Genomic DNA, 19,752 nt, shown 5'->3' with positions numbered 1-19,752 from the left:
GGGTAACGGGAAAAGAGAGTTTAGCGCGAGCAATACATTGAATCGACCGCCTGTTTTGCTTCGCTAAAAATGTATTAAATGTCTCTATTTTTCAGTTTCTTTACTCCTTCATTTTGTTATTTCGCCGTTTTGCGATTCGTCAATTATAATTAGTCCTCTGAGTCTTGCCTAGCTACATAACACATAGGTTAATACAATTGCACGTTCGTGACACGCGTGTGACCTCTACCTTGCTGCATGAATAGAGGTCGCTCACGCTCTGTGGCGCTATCAGCTGATCATCTAACCCAGTTGCCAACATTCACACTGTCCCGGTCAACATCATTTTGATACGTAAGTTACCTTCGTTTTTCTATCTACTATCTTACTAAAGTTCTATAACGACTTCGGAGATTAAGTACATGCTGACATCGCGTAACTCTGCATCCCTGTGAGGCTGTGTACACCAATCTGCGTAGGCATACGTGTTAACGGGTACCCCGCTAATCATGTGGTTCAATAGCCCTAAGAGTATGGCGAGTGTCACGCTTTGGCTGGCAATGTGTGTGCATAGGTTGGACTTTGCGATCGACAAGAGGCTGCAAAAGCAGTACTTATGATGTCAATGTAAAGCAACGTCTGTTACAACCAAATGAATTTTAGTGTATCGAAAAACTGATAGGAGCAACAGTAAAATCGATGTGGCACAAACACTAAAATCGATGTAGTCAAAAAATTTTAATTACATTTGATGAGGAAAAACTGTGTCACATGACTGTCAGGCGCAATTATCAGCTAGCGGTAATAGAGGAATCAACTTCTTCTGCAATTGTTGAAACATTGTCAAGCAGGAGGTCAGAGGCCGGTGTCAGTGTTTGTGGATCGGGTGATGGTGTTTTGACTTCGTCTGACCTCCTGCTACACAAGTTTCAACTGATACAGCCTCTCCTCGTAAAATGTAATTAAAAACTGTTAACCACTTCGATTTTGGTATTGCACCACAGCGGTTTTACTGTTGCTCTTATCATTTTTTTCGATACACTAAAATACATTCGGTTGCGTATGTATGTGTGATGTGATACTAGAGATGGACGTAATGGCAGCCGACAAACGTCAGGCACATGAAGGTTAACACACCTGCATACTCCAGTCCCTACGCCGTCACTGTTAGTGACACTGCAGTATTTTGAAGTGGCACGCTTTGTCCGCTTCGTGAACTCTTGAACCTTACCTGGCCTAGTTCTGCACTTTTGTACGTCACATTGTTGATTGAAATTGAAATAAGCTTTCATGAACGCTTGGATACGTTATGCTGACCCCTTTTCAAATTTAAAATACGACCGCTCATTGCAATTTTGAATGCATGTTTTTTGTAAGATGATTCTTAAAGGCCAGGGACTTGATACCCGGGATCAAGTTAATCCCGTTCAACTTTGACATTCACGGGCGGGATCGAATGTTTATGTCTTTGTAAATTATGCCCAAATCACAAAATTTTACCGATACATTCAATCACTAGACATTCATAGTTAGGTATAGGTGCATGGACGCCTCAATTTCTTCGCCTGTGACCTTTTTGGCGTGGTTTTTACGGAGCGATCGAGTGTGACGCCACCCAAGCCACGCTTTGCATGAACTAACTCCAATTGGGGGGGGGGGGGGGCAATTGGAGTTAGTTCATGCAAAGCCACGCTTTGCATGAACTAACTCCAATTGGGGGGGGGGGGGCAGCTAGCTATTTATACCCGCCCCTGGCCTTTAACTCTGACGACATTAATATATATATTTATCGACATTCAGACTGATTAGGCCATATAAAAGAAATTTAGTGTTTCCAGTAACATGCCTCTGAAAATTAGGGTAAGTAGGTAGGAAGAGTTTTTATCTCTATATTTGGTAGCTGAGACCCATAAAATACGATAAGATTTAGAGAATTTACTCAAATTGTTTGGAAAATGCGAAAAAAAAACTAAGCTCGACGGATTCTTCTAGGGTGAGTCGAGACACCGGAAACACACATTTTTTATTACTAGACGGACTTACTAGACTTACTAGGCAGGACGCCTTACTAGACGGGCATTTCTTATTGATGACTGCAGCTGCTAGGCTCAACCCTTACATTTTTTTCCATGTCCCAAACCTAGGAGGACAGGTTTTAAATACGAATTGATAATTTCAACATATCATGGCTTTCTGTTGCTGCTTTGAATTTCACAAAATATAAATTTTGACGAAATTTATTTTTTTCGAACTAAAATGTCCATGTAGACCAGTCATTTTAAATTACTCTTTATGTTATATAGGGAAAGCGTTAAAATGTTCCACCAACGAAGAGTAAACAAAATATTGAAATTTGCTTCTTCAACATACAATTAACATTTTGATCAATTATTACAATTTCTGATGAGGCCAAATAAAGAGAACTGTGCTTCAACCGACTCTAGAAAAACTGACCGGATTTTTTTCGTTTTTCAAAACGATTCAAAAAAATTAGCTGAATTTTACGGGGGATGCTGTATATTCTTGGTCTCAGCCAAAAAAATAAAATCCCCCCTACCTACCCTGATTTTGGGAAGCACATTACTGTGGAAACATTTATTTTAATTTGGCCTAATGTAAATTATTAACATTGGAATTTTGTCCTTTTTATTTGCAGATTAGCATACTGTACTGTCGCTGAAGTTGTGACCAATAAAATGCTGTCTAAAAGAAGCGTAGAAAAGGATAGTGAGGCTACAATAGGGTTTATCAAGTGCTTAGAAAATCCTTATAACGCAGAGTCCAACCCAAACGTAAGTAGCAATGTTTACCAACACAATACTGTCTACAATTAGTCCCAAACCATCTCCCATATTTAATATAATAATATATTTTCAAAGAAGACTAATCATGTTTGTTTCCGTTGACAAGCCTTCAGATAATAGAGTATGTCGGACAAGCCTTCAGAAAATAGGGGTATGTCGGTTAGATTTTTTGCCATATTGTATTTTAGGTGGGTAATCTTTACAAATTTGACAAGTAGTTTAGGGTCGGCGGGTTTCAAATAGGCTAGGACGGCTTACAGAAAGCACACATACGTTTTCTTTGGCCTAATAGCGTTCTGAGTATAACATAACATTTGAAACGTTCATTGCTTGGGTTAGCAATTCACAGTTGTCGATAAAGGCGTTAATCTGTAACTACCGCCTTCAACGTTGTTTATATTCCTACAAGAAAACAAGAGAAACGGACAACGTACACACTGCACTTCTTGGCCAGACTTTGCATTTGTGATAGTAAGATCAGAAAACTGAATTTTTTTACCAGGCACTTGTTTGCTGTGAAGTACATTATCCGACATGTTCACAGGGGGTACCCTACCATATAGTTGTCAAATTTTACTAGCTTCAATCACAGAAATATCGAACCTGCCAGAATAACTGTTTCTCCAATGAACTTCAGTTCAAGAACAGACTGACTACAATATAGTGAAAACAAACTTTTGTTATTTTCCTACAATAACATTTCAGTTCAAAGATCAAAATAAATGCAACGAAATTTTATACTTTTTATTGACATTTTTCTGTTCAAACCCATTTCATTATGCCACTAGTATGACATATATGAATTGTTTGATGAAAGATTGCCCTGTAGCGACATTGACGTGTCAAACTGAGTTGTTATTGATGGCTATATCCTTTTCGTAGGGCATTATCAATGCTGGCACAGCCGAGAATACAATTTCTCATGACATAGTCGCTGAGAAGGTAGGTGGTCTATCTAACTACACTGTAATTGATTCAATCGATGACTTTAATCAATGTAAACAAAGGTATGTCCTATGTCCTACTTTAAGTCTATTTTGGTAATGTTAAGACGCTGCGACATGTATGATTTCAGCCAATGCGTTTTGCTCAATCTGATTAAAATCCAATTTAGAGCTTGGTAGGTCGATAAAAGACCGATCCATCTCTACATCGACCGGATCTTGATAAGATTTTTTTCTCAGATACGTTGTGAATGTAAATGGCTTGATCTTTTACGCTGCTGAGCTCTGTGCCGATAAAATCGTCTTAATCTCCAATAGCTGTATTTTTTGTGTTTCCTCCGATAGGACAGTTTAAAATCATGTGCAACATATACAAATTGAATATATTTAAAAACTCTCCACGGAGAGGGACCGTGATGCCAGATTTAGTAACCTTCAGGTACTTTGTGTATAGCTTTGTCAGGGTAATCTTACCCCAGTACGTTATGGCTGATATTTTGACACTCTCCATTACTCGGTACTTGACTCACAGCTCGAAATATCAAGCGATTCTTAACGACCCTTAGGGAGCCTTCAGTAATTACAGAGGGTGGGCCGGGGGAATTTCGCCTACACCTGTACCATAAAATGTTACCCTCCCCTATCCTCCTGTCTAAAATGTGACCCTCCCCGTTGTCCGACATTCTGGAACTTGGCCCTCCCCCACCACTGCGGTATTCTCTCCAGGAATAACTAAAACAGTATCAGCTAATTTACATAACAATTGGTTCAATTGTTATGTTAGGGACAAATTACAGAGGGGAGGGCTGGTGTTTTAGAGGGACAGTCGCAATTTATCACGCAATAATTTTTGAAGAAATATGGTATTTCATACATTTGAGGGAGGCTCACCATATTTAGTGCAACTATAAGAAAGCAAGATGTGGCTGATTTAGTGCTTCATCCAAAAATATCAAATCATAATACATGGAGTCTATCAGGCAAATTATTGACAATTTACCCCTACAAAACATGCTATATCTGTATATTATATATGTTTGATAATGTATTTAAATGTTCTTTGCTTGAATAGGGTAATAAAATGTGCATTTGTGTACAAGAAATTTATTTCTGAATTTCATCTAAAAAGTTGGTTCACTATCCATGGTGTCTATGATGAAATTATGAATAGTTTCCAATACAACAATAGGTAAATCTTTGCATTTGTGTACTCTTGATTATTGATATTAATGTTCTTGATTAGACTAGAGTGGTTACAAGTCTATTGTTGTGTAAGAAATTTGATTTTGGAATTTCACTGAAATGTTGGTTCACTAAGCATAGTGGTCTATGATGAATCTATGAATAATGTTTTTCTGTACAAAATTAGATAAATCTGTGCATTTATGTATGCTTGACTATTCACATTATTGTTCTTGATTAGACTAGAGTGGTTACAAGTCCATGATTGTGCAAGAAATTTCATTTTGGAATTTCACTGAAATGTTGATTCACTATGCATGGCGGTCTATGATGAAACTATATATAATTTTTTCAGAACAAAATTAGATAAATCTGTGCATTTATGTATGCTTGATTATTTAGATTATTGTTCTTGATTAGACAAGAGTGGTTACAAGTCCATGATTGTGCAATAGACATCAAATCAGGTCCAATAATCGTTATCATTCAAGGTAACTAAGAAAGTTACCAGGTCCAAGGAACATATTAAAAATGACAAAGGCAATGGGGTCATCTTGAACCACAAAATAGTGGTGGTACCAGGTGTCCGGAATGGGTAAGCGTACCCTGCCAGCTAGCCGCACCCGTCAAGATTGACCCAAAGCGACAAATCCATTGTTATTTGGTGAATTCACCAAATTACTTTTGTGAGTCAAAATTTGGTATGCTGTCACTCATCATTTGAGTGACAGACAGGTCATATTTTGATACAACATCTCCGTATCTACCGTAGAACTTCTTAAATTATTTCACTGATCTACTTTCTGAGAACCCTTGCCTCACTAACTTTTGAGCTAATAGGCTGTGTCTAACTCAAAAGCAAGAAATTTCATTTTGGAATTTCACTGAAATGTTGATTCAATATGCATAGCGGTCTATGATGAAACTATGAATAATTTTTTTAGTACAAAATTAGATAAATCTGTGCACTTATGTATGCTTGATTGTTCATATCATTGTTCTTGATTAGATTAGAGTTGTGCAACAAAATTGATTTTGGAATTTCACCGAAATGTTGATTCACTATGCATGGCGGTCTATGATGAAACTATAAATAATTTTATTCTAGTACAAAATTAGATAAATCTGTGCATTTATGTATGCTTGATTATTTAGATTGTTCTTGATTAGACAAGAGTGGTTACAAATCCATGGTTGTGTAAGAAATTTGATTTTGGAATTTCATCGAAATGTCAGTTAACTATGCAGCGCTGTATTTTTTGGTGATTTCCTATTCAGGAAATATCACATGGACATCAAAGTTTTGGCCATAAAATCAGCTTCTCTCAAAAGTGACCCTCCCCCAAGATTGGTTTATAAAAAGTGACCCTCCCCCTTGAACTGTTTTCTAAAGAGTAACCCTCCCCCCAATTCCCCCGGCCCACCCCCGTGTAATTACTGAAGGCTCCCTTACATTAAAATTTCAGTTGAATCCGGAGTGATCATTTCATCTTTGTTTTTATTTTGTGTTTAGATGTCCACTGTGGAGCCACCTTCTAAAAGGGACATTGATGTATTGAAATACCACGACTTTTCGGGACTATCATCATTTAAGAATACGCTGTGTTCTTTTCTGACAAAGCACGCCAAAGCACATGATCAACTTGACCCAGATAAGGTAGGTTTGTTTCTGCTTTCTGTACGGATGTATTACGCCCAATTATGACAATATTTTCCACTTATCAAACCACAGATAGATATATTGGTCATCATTAATGCAAGTGTGTCAGAGTGGAGAGGTTGCGGTCACTTAGACGTCTCCAGCTAAGTGGTTTTGACTGCGATATCTGGCTCGGTGACACGATGACGTACGTTGCGAATTCGAATGCGATCGAGCGTTTACTTAATTTCCTTAGCCAACTAAAGCCGATTAGTGTTTGTATGGGTAAAGGGAATCATCAACTTGTTACATTATCATATTATCAGCTTGCATAAATCACTTACCAAGAAATGTAACACAGCATGATTGCCTATTCTCATGGTCGAGCCAAACTGGCCTTACTATTGTACACAAGCTACAGGCGTCATAAGTTATCACTGTATGATCGCACCATATATATATATATATATTATATATATATATATATATATATATATTATATATATATATATATATATATATATATTATATATATATATATATATTTCAGCGCGAAACAGCAGCTACTTAGAGATGAGAAAGCAATGAAAATAAAGATGTTGGATATACATAAATGTCAGGGACACAGACTACAGGCAAAGGAGAAGTAAACTTTATTATATCACTGAACGATAAGACCAAATAATCATGCGTTTTAAATGATTAAAAAACACTCAACTCCAAACTCCTCTTTTTACTTAAATCATTTAAACGACTAGAGGAGTGCCTGGTGATGAGACCATTTTTGTAGCATGCATGCCATTTATGTTCTTTATGCAATTTCCACCATGTGTCTTACCTTCTAGACATTACTGTTTTGTGCACTGTTTATTTGCTTTTCAGCTTATTGTTCTCAACGGCTGTGGACCGTGCCTTGCCGCATTGTCTTTTGTACTGGGTGACCCGGGAGGTGAGTACAAAAAGAGCTACACATCCTGCAGAGAATGACTATTCGCCTATTCTTCTCACAAGAATGCTGCCCACCCATCTATTCAGTGTGCAATTGCACGCGGGTTAGCCACACCAGTCTTCGAGAGATATTTTATTTGCCATTTGTCGTTTTGTTTTTAAACGTCGCAGAACAGTTATAGGTCTACATGCACTCTCTTCATACTATCAGGCACCTCTATTCGGCAAACGTTCATTTTTTTTCACATGTGTATTGTTTTATTCACGTGGTGTGCTTGCTGTCCGCTTTCCTTACCTTTTGATGATTGTCTCCTTTTAATGCTCATCACTGGCAGTCCATGTGATATAGTTCGACAACTAGCCATTCTGCAGATATAATGTACATCCAGAATACCTAAACTGCCCTCCCAAATCTCCCTCTGACATATCAACGTATGACGAAGCTATACACGAGTCAGCGAGACAGACAGACAGACAGACAGACAGACAGACAGACAGACAGACAGACAGATTAATAGACACAGGCAGACATACAGGGTGAGACAGACAGAGAGATCTGTTGGATCGACACTATGGGCTGTTACATTATCATGCACATTTTTAAAGTTACAAGAGTATCAAAACTTTTACATACCGTGGACCATTATATTTGTTGGCGAATATGACCATCGTTTAAGAGACGAAGACGTTGTAAGTAAACAGTCTGGTAATTTTAGATATCATTTATTTTGTTCAGGATCCTCAAATGACTTTGTAATAATAGATTACTCAGAAAATAATTTTAGAAACGGTCACTGCAAAAAGTTCTGGTATCGACAAAAATTTGAGAAATTTGATAACGGTTACGTTTCTCTGGTTGACTGTACATACATTACCATTTTTAGATATTACTGTAAAAGTATTTCAAAATTTATAGTCATAACATCAAGCATCAAACTCATTCAGGGCATTGTAAAATTTTGGAAGACATTTGATGATCTTTTTATTTATATCAAAGATCAATTTCCATCTTTCGAAATACAGAGATTTTGATTTCTACAAAAACACGTTGATGCATAATATTTACATCATAGACGCGTGGTTGGTGGCGACACCATATTACTCTACTATTAAAGAAGATATTGGAAGACTACCTCTGGCGGAGACAGTTTCTGTTGACCTTTGCAGTCAGGTTAAGTACATTCTGGTCTTTCAATGAGTTACATATTTTACCACATCATGTACTTTACCGAACATTCTTAATGTTAGCGTATTGGAGAAATTTATGCCATGTATGACTTGAAGTACTTACGTGTTTGTTACCGACTTTCAGGCACAAACGGACCTGTTTTTATAGATATTATTGCGTATGATTATTTCATAATAAAGGAACTGCTCGTTCTAATAATGTGGGCATTGTATTCTGAGTGATTAATGGCTCATGTACACAGTGGTCCATTTGTGAAAGGTGGTATACCATTTCTCACATTTGTTAAAAATAATACCGACAGGGGAAAACGTGTTTTCAGTATCAGTAGCGTATCTATAAGTTATTTGATTTGATTTTTGATTTGATTTATTTAGCACTTAAAAAATAACCATACAGTACAAACAAGAAAAAAGACAAAGACAGAAGTGCTGGGATAACACAGAAAAGTTAAAAACTTATTTCCACTGTGGTCCCACGAAAAATAAAATCACAAGCAAATCGGCACGACAACAATTAATAAAAAACAAAATCATTTTGCTCACGTTGAGTCATTGCTTCATAAAAATACTTCTTTAACTTTCTTTTAAACAGAGAATTTGAAGTAATACTCTGTATATTTCTTGGAACTTTGTTCCATTCAACACTAGCTGTATATACAAAACTATTCTGATAAAACCGAGCCCCACCTTGAATAAAAATAGAATAGGGTCCGGATCTCGTTCTATGGACATGACTGTTAAAAACAAAATTATCAGAGATATTTTGGTGCTAATCCTAATGTAACTCTATGAACATGATTGAGTTTTATATATACGACTCTATGGCTAACAGGTAGCCATCCCATTTGTTTGAAGTGAACCGACTCAAGGTGTGCTCTTGCTGACATACCAAGGGCAAAAACCGTATAACTTTATTTTGGGAAGTTTGAAGTTTTTGTTTGCTTTTTAAAGTCAAGGCACTATACCAGTAAGAGCTTGCATATCAAAATGGCATTGTATTAAACAGTTAGCCAACAGTTTTCTCGTATGAAAATCTAAAAACTTCTTATTACGATATAAAAACTTGAGACGAGAGCATGTCTTTTAATAACCTTAGATGCTACTGTTTCACCAGACAAGGATTGATCCAAGTCAGTACCAAGATATTGCACACACTGTTTTGCAGCGATGTTGACATCCCCACACAGAACCTGCATTTCCGAACACTGTTTTAATTTTCGACTAGAACCAAACAGGATAGATTCTGTTTTACCGACATGAAGAGACAATTTATTATCAATTAGCCATTCATTGAGATAACCCAATTCCTTACTAAGTTTTGTTTGAATATGTTCAACATCTCTGCCAGACACAAGAAGAGCTGAATCATCAGCATATAAGAGCAGTTTGCATGACACTGCTGATTGCATATCGTTTACATACATTGAAAAAAGTAAAGGCCCCAGTATAGAGCCTTGCGGTACTCCACAATCAACTGAGTTATTATTAGAAAGAGTAACCGTTCACGTCACGGCCTGAGTTCTACCAGACAGATATGACTTGAACCACCGTACTGACTCTTTATTCATGCCACATGCATCAAGCTTTTCCAACAGTATTGCATGGTCAACCGTATCAAAGGCTTTCTGAAGATCTATCAAAACCATGCCTGTTAACTCCCCTTTATCCATATCCCTTTATTGTTCAGTGTTTGGAACAAGTTAATTCAGTATGCAAATATGTACAAAATTTGTAACGTTTAAGTGTCACAATTATGCTTCTGAACATATAGTATTAGTCAGGTGACTCACGCTATAGCATGGTCTGAGACGCGCGTCCATTTTGTCACTGTTCTTCTATGACTTATTTTCGAATTCACACAATAATCTGTATTTATTACGTGATTTGACAGACATCTGGAGAGAACGGAAAACCATTTCAACTTACAGTGAATAAGTTAGAAGATGCTCTTGAACAAGCAACGGGAAAGGTATCGACATATGTCATTGTGGTGAGGTGTTTGATCAAAAAGAATATTTGCAGCGATTCGGATATAGTTTTATCTCATTGGCTAACTATCATTATTTACAGCAAGCTAAGACTATTCTCTGCCTGATTGGCTGTTTGGATAAAAACAATGTTTCAACCAACCAATTGGCTTAAAGCTTCCGATATACTGCACGATATCCATAAAGATTGTGTTCCTCGTTATCAGAAACTCCTTTTGCAAAAGTTGGAAATGTTTTGACAAGATCATTCCAAACTTAGTTTCCAATACTTCAAGCAGTCAACTTTTTAAACGATAACTGGTACATATCTGACTTTCACTAATATAACAACAAAACTCGGCAAAAGTCTATGACCAGCTTACTCCTTAGTCTTATAAGAATTTACAAGTCATGGTGTGTCATTTTGTTGCCCATGTATAACAATCTTTCAAATAGTTATATTTGTAGACAGTGGGTTTCTTCAAAATTAATGATTTGGTCTCGCTTTCCGGGCGATTAGCGCTCTAAGTAAAATTGCTGAAGTAGGAAATAGCTGGAATTTAAAACTGTTGTTGCTGCTGGCAAAGCCACTCCAATAGATAGTATTAATATCAATATTATTATATGTATTATTGAAATGTTCAGAAGTGTAGCCTTTCAAAGTATTTGCAAGAGATTAACTTCTAATTTTGGGCTTTTTCTCAGGGCATTAATGTTCGTGGCTTGATTTTGATAAATCCACACAACCCACTGGGTGATATCTATTCCAAGCAACTCTTGATGGATTGTTTGCATTTTGCTAAGAGGTGAGTCTATAAAAGATAAAGACAGAATTAAAATCCTCAATTCAATGAACACTGTGACTGTTCTACCCAAAGTCCCTCTAAACAAGGTTATACTACTCACTTAAGACAGTAGTGAATAGACCAGATTATGCCAGTCTTTACAATAATTCCCATGATCATTACTTGATATGAAGCATTTCATTGTTAAGTTCAAATTTACTTAATTCATATAATTTCGTACTTTAACTAACATTTACAGACACGAAAAAATCTCAGAGCAGATGAGCTTACAAAACTTTACTTATGCATTTGCAAAGAAAATTCTTTATAAAATGCTTATAGGTACATTGATAACGTTATGGGAAAAGGGTAAGCCGATGGTCAATCTTAGCAGCTGTGACGGACGGCCTTGAATTGAAGTGATTCCATCGGTCAGGAAGGATTAGTGAAAGTGGGGCTAGACTTAAGTCCCACGCTCGGGCAAAACCGGACGGAAATTTAGCTAGGTTTGCAATGGTGAAGGTCTGGACAGGGCGAAAACTGAAGAATGAATGAATGGATAACAATGAATCAATGAATGGATACATGAAAATCAGTGTGTCCATGTAGCAGTACTTTTGTAATGTATTTGAACGACAGGGCGAAAACTGAAAACTGAATGAATGAATGAATGAATGAATGAATGAATGAATGAATGAATGAATGAATGAATGAATGAATGAATGAATGAATGAATGAATGAATGAATGAAAATCAGTGTGTCCATGTAGCAGTACTTTTGTAATGTATTTGAACGACAGTTTTTTCATTTTCTCAAACACTAATTCGAAATATGTCCAGTACACATCCATTTAAGTATATGTAATCCATTTACAACAACCACATTAATAAAAGTTTCTTTATGGTCATTACTACAGACATGAACTTCATGTCATAGCGGATGAGATCTACATGTTTTCTGTGTTTAATGAAGAAGCAGAGTTCACAAGTGTGCTAAGTCTGGAAGATTTGCCAGATCCTGACAGAACTCACTTCACTTGGTCATTTTCGAAGGCAAGAGTCAAATAACTGTTCAATATAGTATTCCTAAAGTGGAGTTAAGGTATTAATACTTGCTTGGAAACAGAAGCTTGAATATATTTACACAAAATTTCCTTGGGTAAATGTTAAACTGTTCTCTCTCATAATAAAAAAAATAAAAATCTAGGTACCTGTGCCAGGATTTAGAGCAGAGAAATCAATGTGACCGCTAAAATTCAAAATATCAATTTGAATTCATAATGGCCGCAATAATTGTTAAACTATCAATACATCTCTGCAGCATGTTTCTTTTATATTACATGTTTATTTTATGTACATTTTTTATTTACTGCACCCAGTCATTTCGTTTCGCTTGTTTGATGCCAGTATAAACAAACAAATATATACAAAAATAATGACAAGCCTGTTTCTTTTGTAACAACGTGGAGTGATATACATTTGGGATTGCATCGCCACAAATGCTGATTCTATACTACATGGGCATCGTTTCGATCATAATGTGAAGTTTCTCTTCCAGGATTTCTGCATGTCTGGTGTACGCTGTGGTGTAATTTACTCCTGGAATAAAGATGTTGTATCGGCTCTTGCTGGGATTGCTTTCTGGTTTAGTGTACCCACTGTCATGCAAGTCACACTCAACAGCATGCTTTGTGACGAAGGTAAATATTCTGGCAGCAAAATGAAAGAGACAAACTTGTTCACGGAAGTCCTTTATCATTAATTTATTTTTCTTGCACATGTTTCGATTGTCGTATGTTTTAAGTATCTGCTTTTGACTTTCCTTCTTTGGCTCACTAAAAAGTGGTCAAATTTGTTTATAATTTGTTATCATGATTATCTTATCACTCCGGTTTAAGGGATAAAGCCGCAATTTTTTTACTTTTTTGTGATACCAAGAAAGCGTTGGATACTTGCTTTAACTTTAAAAAATTACCCCATTGCTGAATGCAAAAAGATGATTTCGTTTGTGACCTCAAGACAAATGGATTTTTTGCTATTCCAACTCGCTTGCCAATTACAAATAAACATGCCTACAATGTGAAGTAAAGCTATTATCCCTGTCTATATGACAGGCATCGGCAATTAGTATTTCGTTACCAAAGACTGCATGAGGTCTAGACATTATGTAACAATTTAAGTTCAGCCATGCATGGCAAGCATTGTACGCAGAACTTGATCTTTTGGAACAGACCGTAAAATGTTTCTCTGAATATTTAATCTTGTCTGGCTCCAAGCAGAGTTGAGGTTGTGCACAGTTAACCAATATTCCGGCTTGTATGGATAAGTCAAACAATACAAACTACTTTTCATATCAGAGAAAATTCATGAAAAAAAACTCACAATAAAGGGACTTTGACCCTTTACTCGTGATGTCATAAAAGAGATTATGTTTGTTCATACGGATGCATTCTTATACCAGTGTATTAGAGATATGAATTTTCAGATACGAAATCATATCAGATGTTAGTTAAAAATTGGCCCCATGCTGTCGATCACTAAGCAATAAATCAATGCAAAGTAGTATAAAATTATATCTCGAAAGACAGAAATAACAATTAATCAGTCTAGTGGCCTTGGATTTTCTGGTACATCATATCAATGCAAAGTAACTCGCAATTGCTATGGAAACTTGTAGACTTGAGACAAGAAATGAACTTTGACCGTTACAGAGTGGGTAGCGCAAACATATTTACCAACAAATCGTAAGAGACTTAGGGATGCTCATGAAGTCATGTCGAAAGGGTTAGCAAAGATAGGGATACCACACCTTGCAAGGTCAGCAGGTCTGTATATCTGGGCAGACTTTAGAAAGGTGAGTTTCTGTCGACTGTTATACACTTTGAACATCTATGTTTGTTGTAATGTCATATTATTGAATTCATAATCTTCTTTGATCACGAAATCATAACTTTTTGAAAAATATCCTGCAGACTGGAATGACAGAGAAACACTTACATGCTCACCAAAAATATTTCCAACATTACCGTATATTGAAGGTTTACAAGATGCTATATAAATAGCTTGATATCATAACTGGACATATGTATTGCAAGTCGACTGTCGTACAGAAATAATAGACAAAAAGATGTGACAATTTATTTGCAAATAATAACCTTCCCTGTGTTAGTACATAAACACCCCACACTTATCTAGAAGCGTACGAAAAGTAGCAGTAGGCTATTGCTGAATGCTTTTGTTTGACAGAATGTTCAAATTTATCAACACTGCCTGTTCTTCTTCATGTGATGCAACATAAGGAAAGTTAAGTTATTATGGCCGGGGTGGACCGGCAAATTCTTTCTGTGCATCATTAATAATAAGTGAGCCCCCTACCCAAAAGATTGATGACCCGCTTAAAATGACAAAAATATCATGCCCTCCTCCTGATTAAAGCTGCATACACAAACACCGCTGGATGGGGACGATAGAATCCAAAGAAAGTTCTCAGATTTTTTCAAATGCCACATAGCATAACAAATTTGAAATCCCCCTCAAGGAAACTGGTAAGAAATTACAGGTGGGTCGGACTTTGCACAAGCGTTTTTGAAGGGTCATGAAATTCCATGCATGCCTTTTGGGGAGGGTCACCGCAATCTAGTGCTTCGTCCAAAAATATATATCAAATCATAAAACGTGGAATTCTTTCGGGCAAACTATTTAGATTTTTCCCATGAAACAAGCCATATCTGTACATTTAAATATGTTTGATAATTCATGTAAATGTACTGTACTTGAAGAAGCATGTAAAAAGTGCACGAGTATACAAAAATGATTTTTGGATTTCATTGGCAATGTTGATTCTCACTATAAATGGTAGTCTATGAGAAACTATGAATGGTATTTTTCAATATAAAACTAGCAGTATCTGTGCATTTATAGACGTTTGATTATTAACATAAATGTACTTGATCAGAATAGGGTGGTTACATCTCATATGTGTACAAGAAATTTAATTTTGGAATTTCACTGAAAATGTTCATCCACTATACATTGGAATCTGCGACAAAACTGTAAATAGTGTTTTCAGTGCAAAACTTGCTTTACTTTTGCATATATAGACGTTGGATAATTGACATAATTGTACTTGATTAGAATAGGGTGGTTACAAGTGCATATATTTAAAAGAAAATTGACTTTGGATTTTCACCAAAAATGTTGATTCAATATACTTTGAGTCTATGAGAAAACTATAAATATTTTTTTTACAATACTAAACTAAGTCTGTACTTTTATTAGTTTTTGACAATGATACAAATATCTTTGATTCAAATAGGGTGCTTGAAAGTTAAGATGTCAACAACGATTATGATATTGTAATTTCACCTAATAGTATTATTTCACTTCTCATGCTAGTCTACAGGTAAACTATTAGATATTTTTCTTGACAAACTTTGCCATATCTCTTATATGTAAGTAATGGGAATTGCTCATTTTTCGATTTACGAGAAGACAAGCCTGTGTTGCCAAGACAAGATGTGCATGTGACAGATAAGTGTATTTTGAATCACATTTACAGTTAAATGATTTCAGAGAATGAAATCATGCAGCGAATCATATTTATATCCCATAATATTTTGAAGACTGAAAGTGCTTTTTGACCGGATGTATACTTATGAAAGTCAAGTGACCCCCCCCCCCCCATTCTGTGCTGTCTGAAAAATACATGACCCCTCCCCCTTTGCAGTTTTCAAATTCAAGGTGACTTCCCCCTAGACTTTGCCGACCCAACCCAGGTCGTTATAACTGAACGCTCCCTAACTGCAAGCAAATTCATTAACATGTAGACATATTTTCTATACAGCTTGTATCTCCATTGACATTTGAAGCGGAGCTTGAGGTGTTTTACGAGCTCATCGATGCTGGCGTCTACATCGCGCCGGGACAAGCGTACTACTGCAAGGAACCAGGATGGTTCAGGATTGTCTTTGCTCTTCCCAGAGATATACAAGATCAAGGTTAGCGATACTTTTCGTCTCAGACATTCCTTAATCTTGAGCTTTTAATGACTTTACTGAGCTATAAAACAGTTCAGTATATGGGTTGGACAATTCTAATGGCAAAGTAAACATATTCCGTGAAACAACAATCGGAATACAGCCGCATCAAAAGTATGACAAATATGTGTAGCGGAGTAATTTTGGATTTTGCAAACACCATTAATTGAAAGCCAAACGTAGCCTAAGGAAGTATATCTCAATGTTTACCATGTCAGAGCATTGACCGATTGTGTATTCAAATTTGCGCCGACTGTGTACGAGTTCTGATAAGATGAGACCTCATTGTGCTTGATTGTTTATCTTTGAACAAAGACATATCCAGTACGTATGGCTGTAAAGAGGTTCCCCTAGCCCAGGCGCTTCCCACCGGTTTTTGGCATGCTGTTATTTACGCAGTTGACATGCCACACTTTTAACTGTAAATTCAAAATGTTAATATCAGTCATTCAATAGATTTATAAACGGCATGTATTGTATTTGCTAGACGATGTAAGACCCTTTCTGAGAAGAATCGACAAGGATGTTACCACCAAATATATTCCCTTTGCAGATCTTATATCTACTATCAAATACCCTAACATATTGTTTGTAACCGCATAATCTGACAGGGGATAGGGAGAGTCATTTTTGCAAGGGCCTCATCTTCCACAAGTTGTCACGAACCGTTCACGCTACTGCAAACACGCGTACTGCTCACTGTCCACATTGCTCTCTAGCTAGACTAGTGCTTGGACAAGAATATTTTGGTTGTTTTGGCCAAATCATCTTGACATCTTCATCACTAATGAAATACTATAAACTAAGTTTTGCTTTTTTGTTTGCTTGTTTTTTTCAAATTTCCAGTGTGATCATTTTCTAATTGAAAATGTGTGCATGCAGGTACAGACTTGCACTTTTGTATAGCGGGCTCGTGTCAGATATGATATGTGCTGTTATGTCATTCAACTCATTAAGGTTATTAGTTTGGTTTTAAAAGGACCCTCGAACTTTAAATGCAGACGTCTCTGCTGGCCTTATTGATTTACGAATAATGATCTGAGATGAAATACATTTGCATCGAAAAAAAGAAATTGCCCTTCTGCAACCATAGACAGTAGAGAAACGGCAACCAAGATAAAGGAAGTAAGGGCCCACAAAAAGGATGACAGATCCAGTTCAGAAACTACCTTTTTCCGTGAGTTTTTTCCCAGTCAATAGAGCAGGAAAAGAGCGGTTGAGTGTTCGCAGTGAGGTTAGCGGCTCACAGACTTGCCAGTTATTATCAATAATTGCTGCCAAGTCAAATTTTTCCATGGTCTCCAACTTCAAACCAAGCAGTTGTGTACCGCGCACTGCCTAAGCTCAGAGACCGTGACGGTCTCCGGCGAACTAGCTCCTCCAGCGGTCCCCGACGTTCTGACTTCGACAGTCTCCCGTGTATGATTTGACTCGCGCCCAGATTTCCTCGCCCCATCCCCTTATATAGCCAAATATCCCTATGAAAAATCATTCATATATAAAAAGAGCGTAACCAGTTTCGTGTTAAAGTCTCTGTTGCCATGGTCATGGTCTTCTGAGTTGGTGAACTAACTTCATCGATCATTATAAAAGGTTATAAAACGTATAGCGCAGGTATAGCGGAGAACTAAAATAGATCACCCGCTACGTTTTGCTCTGTGTTTATCACCTGAATAGTTCAATGTACTTTGCAACCACTAAGCTTACTCAGCATAAAATATGATCGCGTTACAATGTTTGGTAACATTTTACACTGTGCATGTCGTAACTTATATTCGCTGGATTCGAAGGAAGCTGTAACTGTCTTTTATTCAAATGTCGATTTGCCAATGTTGTGTTCACCATACCTTCCAATAGTAATAATGCATTTTTATATGTACAGTTCTTCACAGGATCGGTACATTCTTCGAAATGAAAAGAAAAAGATAGAAGATGCTAGAAGAACCAGTGTTCCACTAACGACCAACGAAAACTTGAACAAATGTGATTGAAAAAAATCATTTTTGGTATACTTATAAAGAAAAATAATAATTCATATAAGGCCGTACATTTTCCAAATCATTCAACCATCAAATGTTGGAGATTGTAATAATATTTTGTGATATTTAACGAAGAACTTACAAATTATTGATTTGTATACCTGCTATAATTGTTAATCTACAGTAACCAGAATTGTGTGAAGATTAGAACAAGAAAAGTCGAATGCGAAAAAACATTATCTACGAAGTAAAAATGTTACAATTTATATCCATAGTGTGATCGAAACCACGCCTTCTAAACCAGATTTCTACAATGTTAGAGGAGAGTTGGTCAAAGTTACGCTACCTCTATCCCTAAGTGGCAGGAGAAGAAAGTTCGCTCGCTCACTCTTTGACGATATGTAACTTCTAGACCTATGAAATAAATCGGACGGTGTTAACTTTGAAGGCTGAGAGTCTCTACTCTGTTTTTGCGTTATTACTACCTCTTTGCCGAGCTTTCATTCCTTTATTTAATATCGTAAACCGACCACTGTAATTTAAGTATGTAGTACGGTAGTAGTAGTAGTAGTAGTAGTAGTAGTAGTAGTAGTAGTAGTAGTAGTAGTAGTAGTAGTAGTAGTAGTAGTAGTAGTAGTAGTAGTAGTAGTAGTAGTAGTAGTAGTAGTAGTAGTAGTAGTAGTAGTAGTAGTAGTAGTAGTAGTAGTAACTTTGCATTCTGGTGATTAGCAACTCTATAAGTTGCCTAGCCAAATGGACTTATAAGTCACCATTCAATTAACTTTTATACAGTACAAACAATTGAAGGTGTCAAAGAAGCATAAAAATATACAAACGAGTGAGCGAGCACAAGATCAAAGCAAAGGCATATACAAAAAATCTTTTCGTTTATAAAATGCTTTTTCAATAAATTTTGCAAACTGCCTAACAGGCTCAGAAAACAGGTATTTTAGGTTATCGGTGATAGGTTTATCCCAAACACTTTACCAGAATTGTTAAAATGTACATACGTCTTTGCCTATGATATTTTGACATTCAAATAAAAAGTGGCATTCATCCTCCACAACATTTTTATCACAAAATCTGCAGATACGATCTTGCAATCACTGGCTCATTTTTAAACCCCCTGTCTCAATACGAAGGGATAAAATACCCATACGAATTTAAGCTAGCAGAGACCCTTGACTTAAAATTTACATATTTTTCAACTTTATACAATGATTTAATTTTCATATAAGTGCGTAAGTTAGGTTTATGTTGCATATTTTCTAACCATCCTGCCTTGTTATGTAACAAAGTCT

The 19,752-nt window shown here is 36.5% G+C and overlaps 1 protein-coding gene across 1 annotated transcript; it reads left to right on the top strand.

The window, feature by feature from the left end:
- Positions 1-250: 250 nt before the first annotated feature.
- LOC139131870 (1-aminocyclopropane-1-carboxylate synthase-like protein 1) lies at positions 251-18,896 on the top strand. Its single transcript, XM_070698167.1, has 13 exons — positions 251-333; positions 2,636-2,771; positions 3,666-3,725; positions 6,423-6,566; positions 7,431-7,497; positions 8,570-8,667; positions 10,576-10,653; positions 11,357-11,457; positions 12,354-12,489; positions 12,995-13,136; positions 14,148-14,290; positions 16,280-16,433; positions 18,355-18,896. Exons 2-13 carry the CDS (start codon positions 2,676-2,678, stop codon positions 18,399-18,401), a joined length of 1,266 nt encoding a protein of 421 aa, XP_070554268.1. The 5' UTR covers positions 251-333; positions 2,636-2,675; the 3' UTR covers positions 18,402-18,896.
- The last annotated feature ends 856 nt before the right edge of the window (positions 18,897-19,752 follow it).

The sequence above is a fragment of the Ptychodera flava genome, chromosome 1, assembly GCF_041260155.1.
Source record: "Ptychodera flava strain L36383 chromosome 1, AS_Pfla_20210202, whole genome shotgun sequence".
Taxonomy (NCBI): Eukaryota; Metazoa; Hemichordata; class Enteropneusta; family Ptychoderidae; genus Ptychodera; species Ptychodera flava.
This window is presented reverse-complemented; position numbering and strand designations above follow the sequence as displayed.

What these genes read in the sequence shown, in the direction of transcription:
- LOC139131870 (XM_070698167.1), top strand. Translation starts at nt 2,676, where the DNA reads ATGCTGTCTAAAAGAAGCGTAGAAAAGGATAGTGAGGCTACAATAGGG. An exon ending in CTGTTGACCTTTGCAGTCAG is followed by an intron (nt 8,668 to 10,575) that starts GTTAAGTACATT and finishes GTGATTTGACAG; the next exon opens with ACATCTGGAGAGAACGGAAA. An exon ending in CAGCATGCTTTGTGACGAAG is followed by an intron (nt 13,137 to 14,147) that starts GTAAATATTCTG and finishes TGACCGTTACAG; the next exon opens with AGTGGGTAGCGCAAACATAT.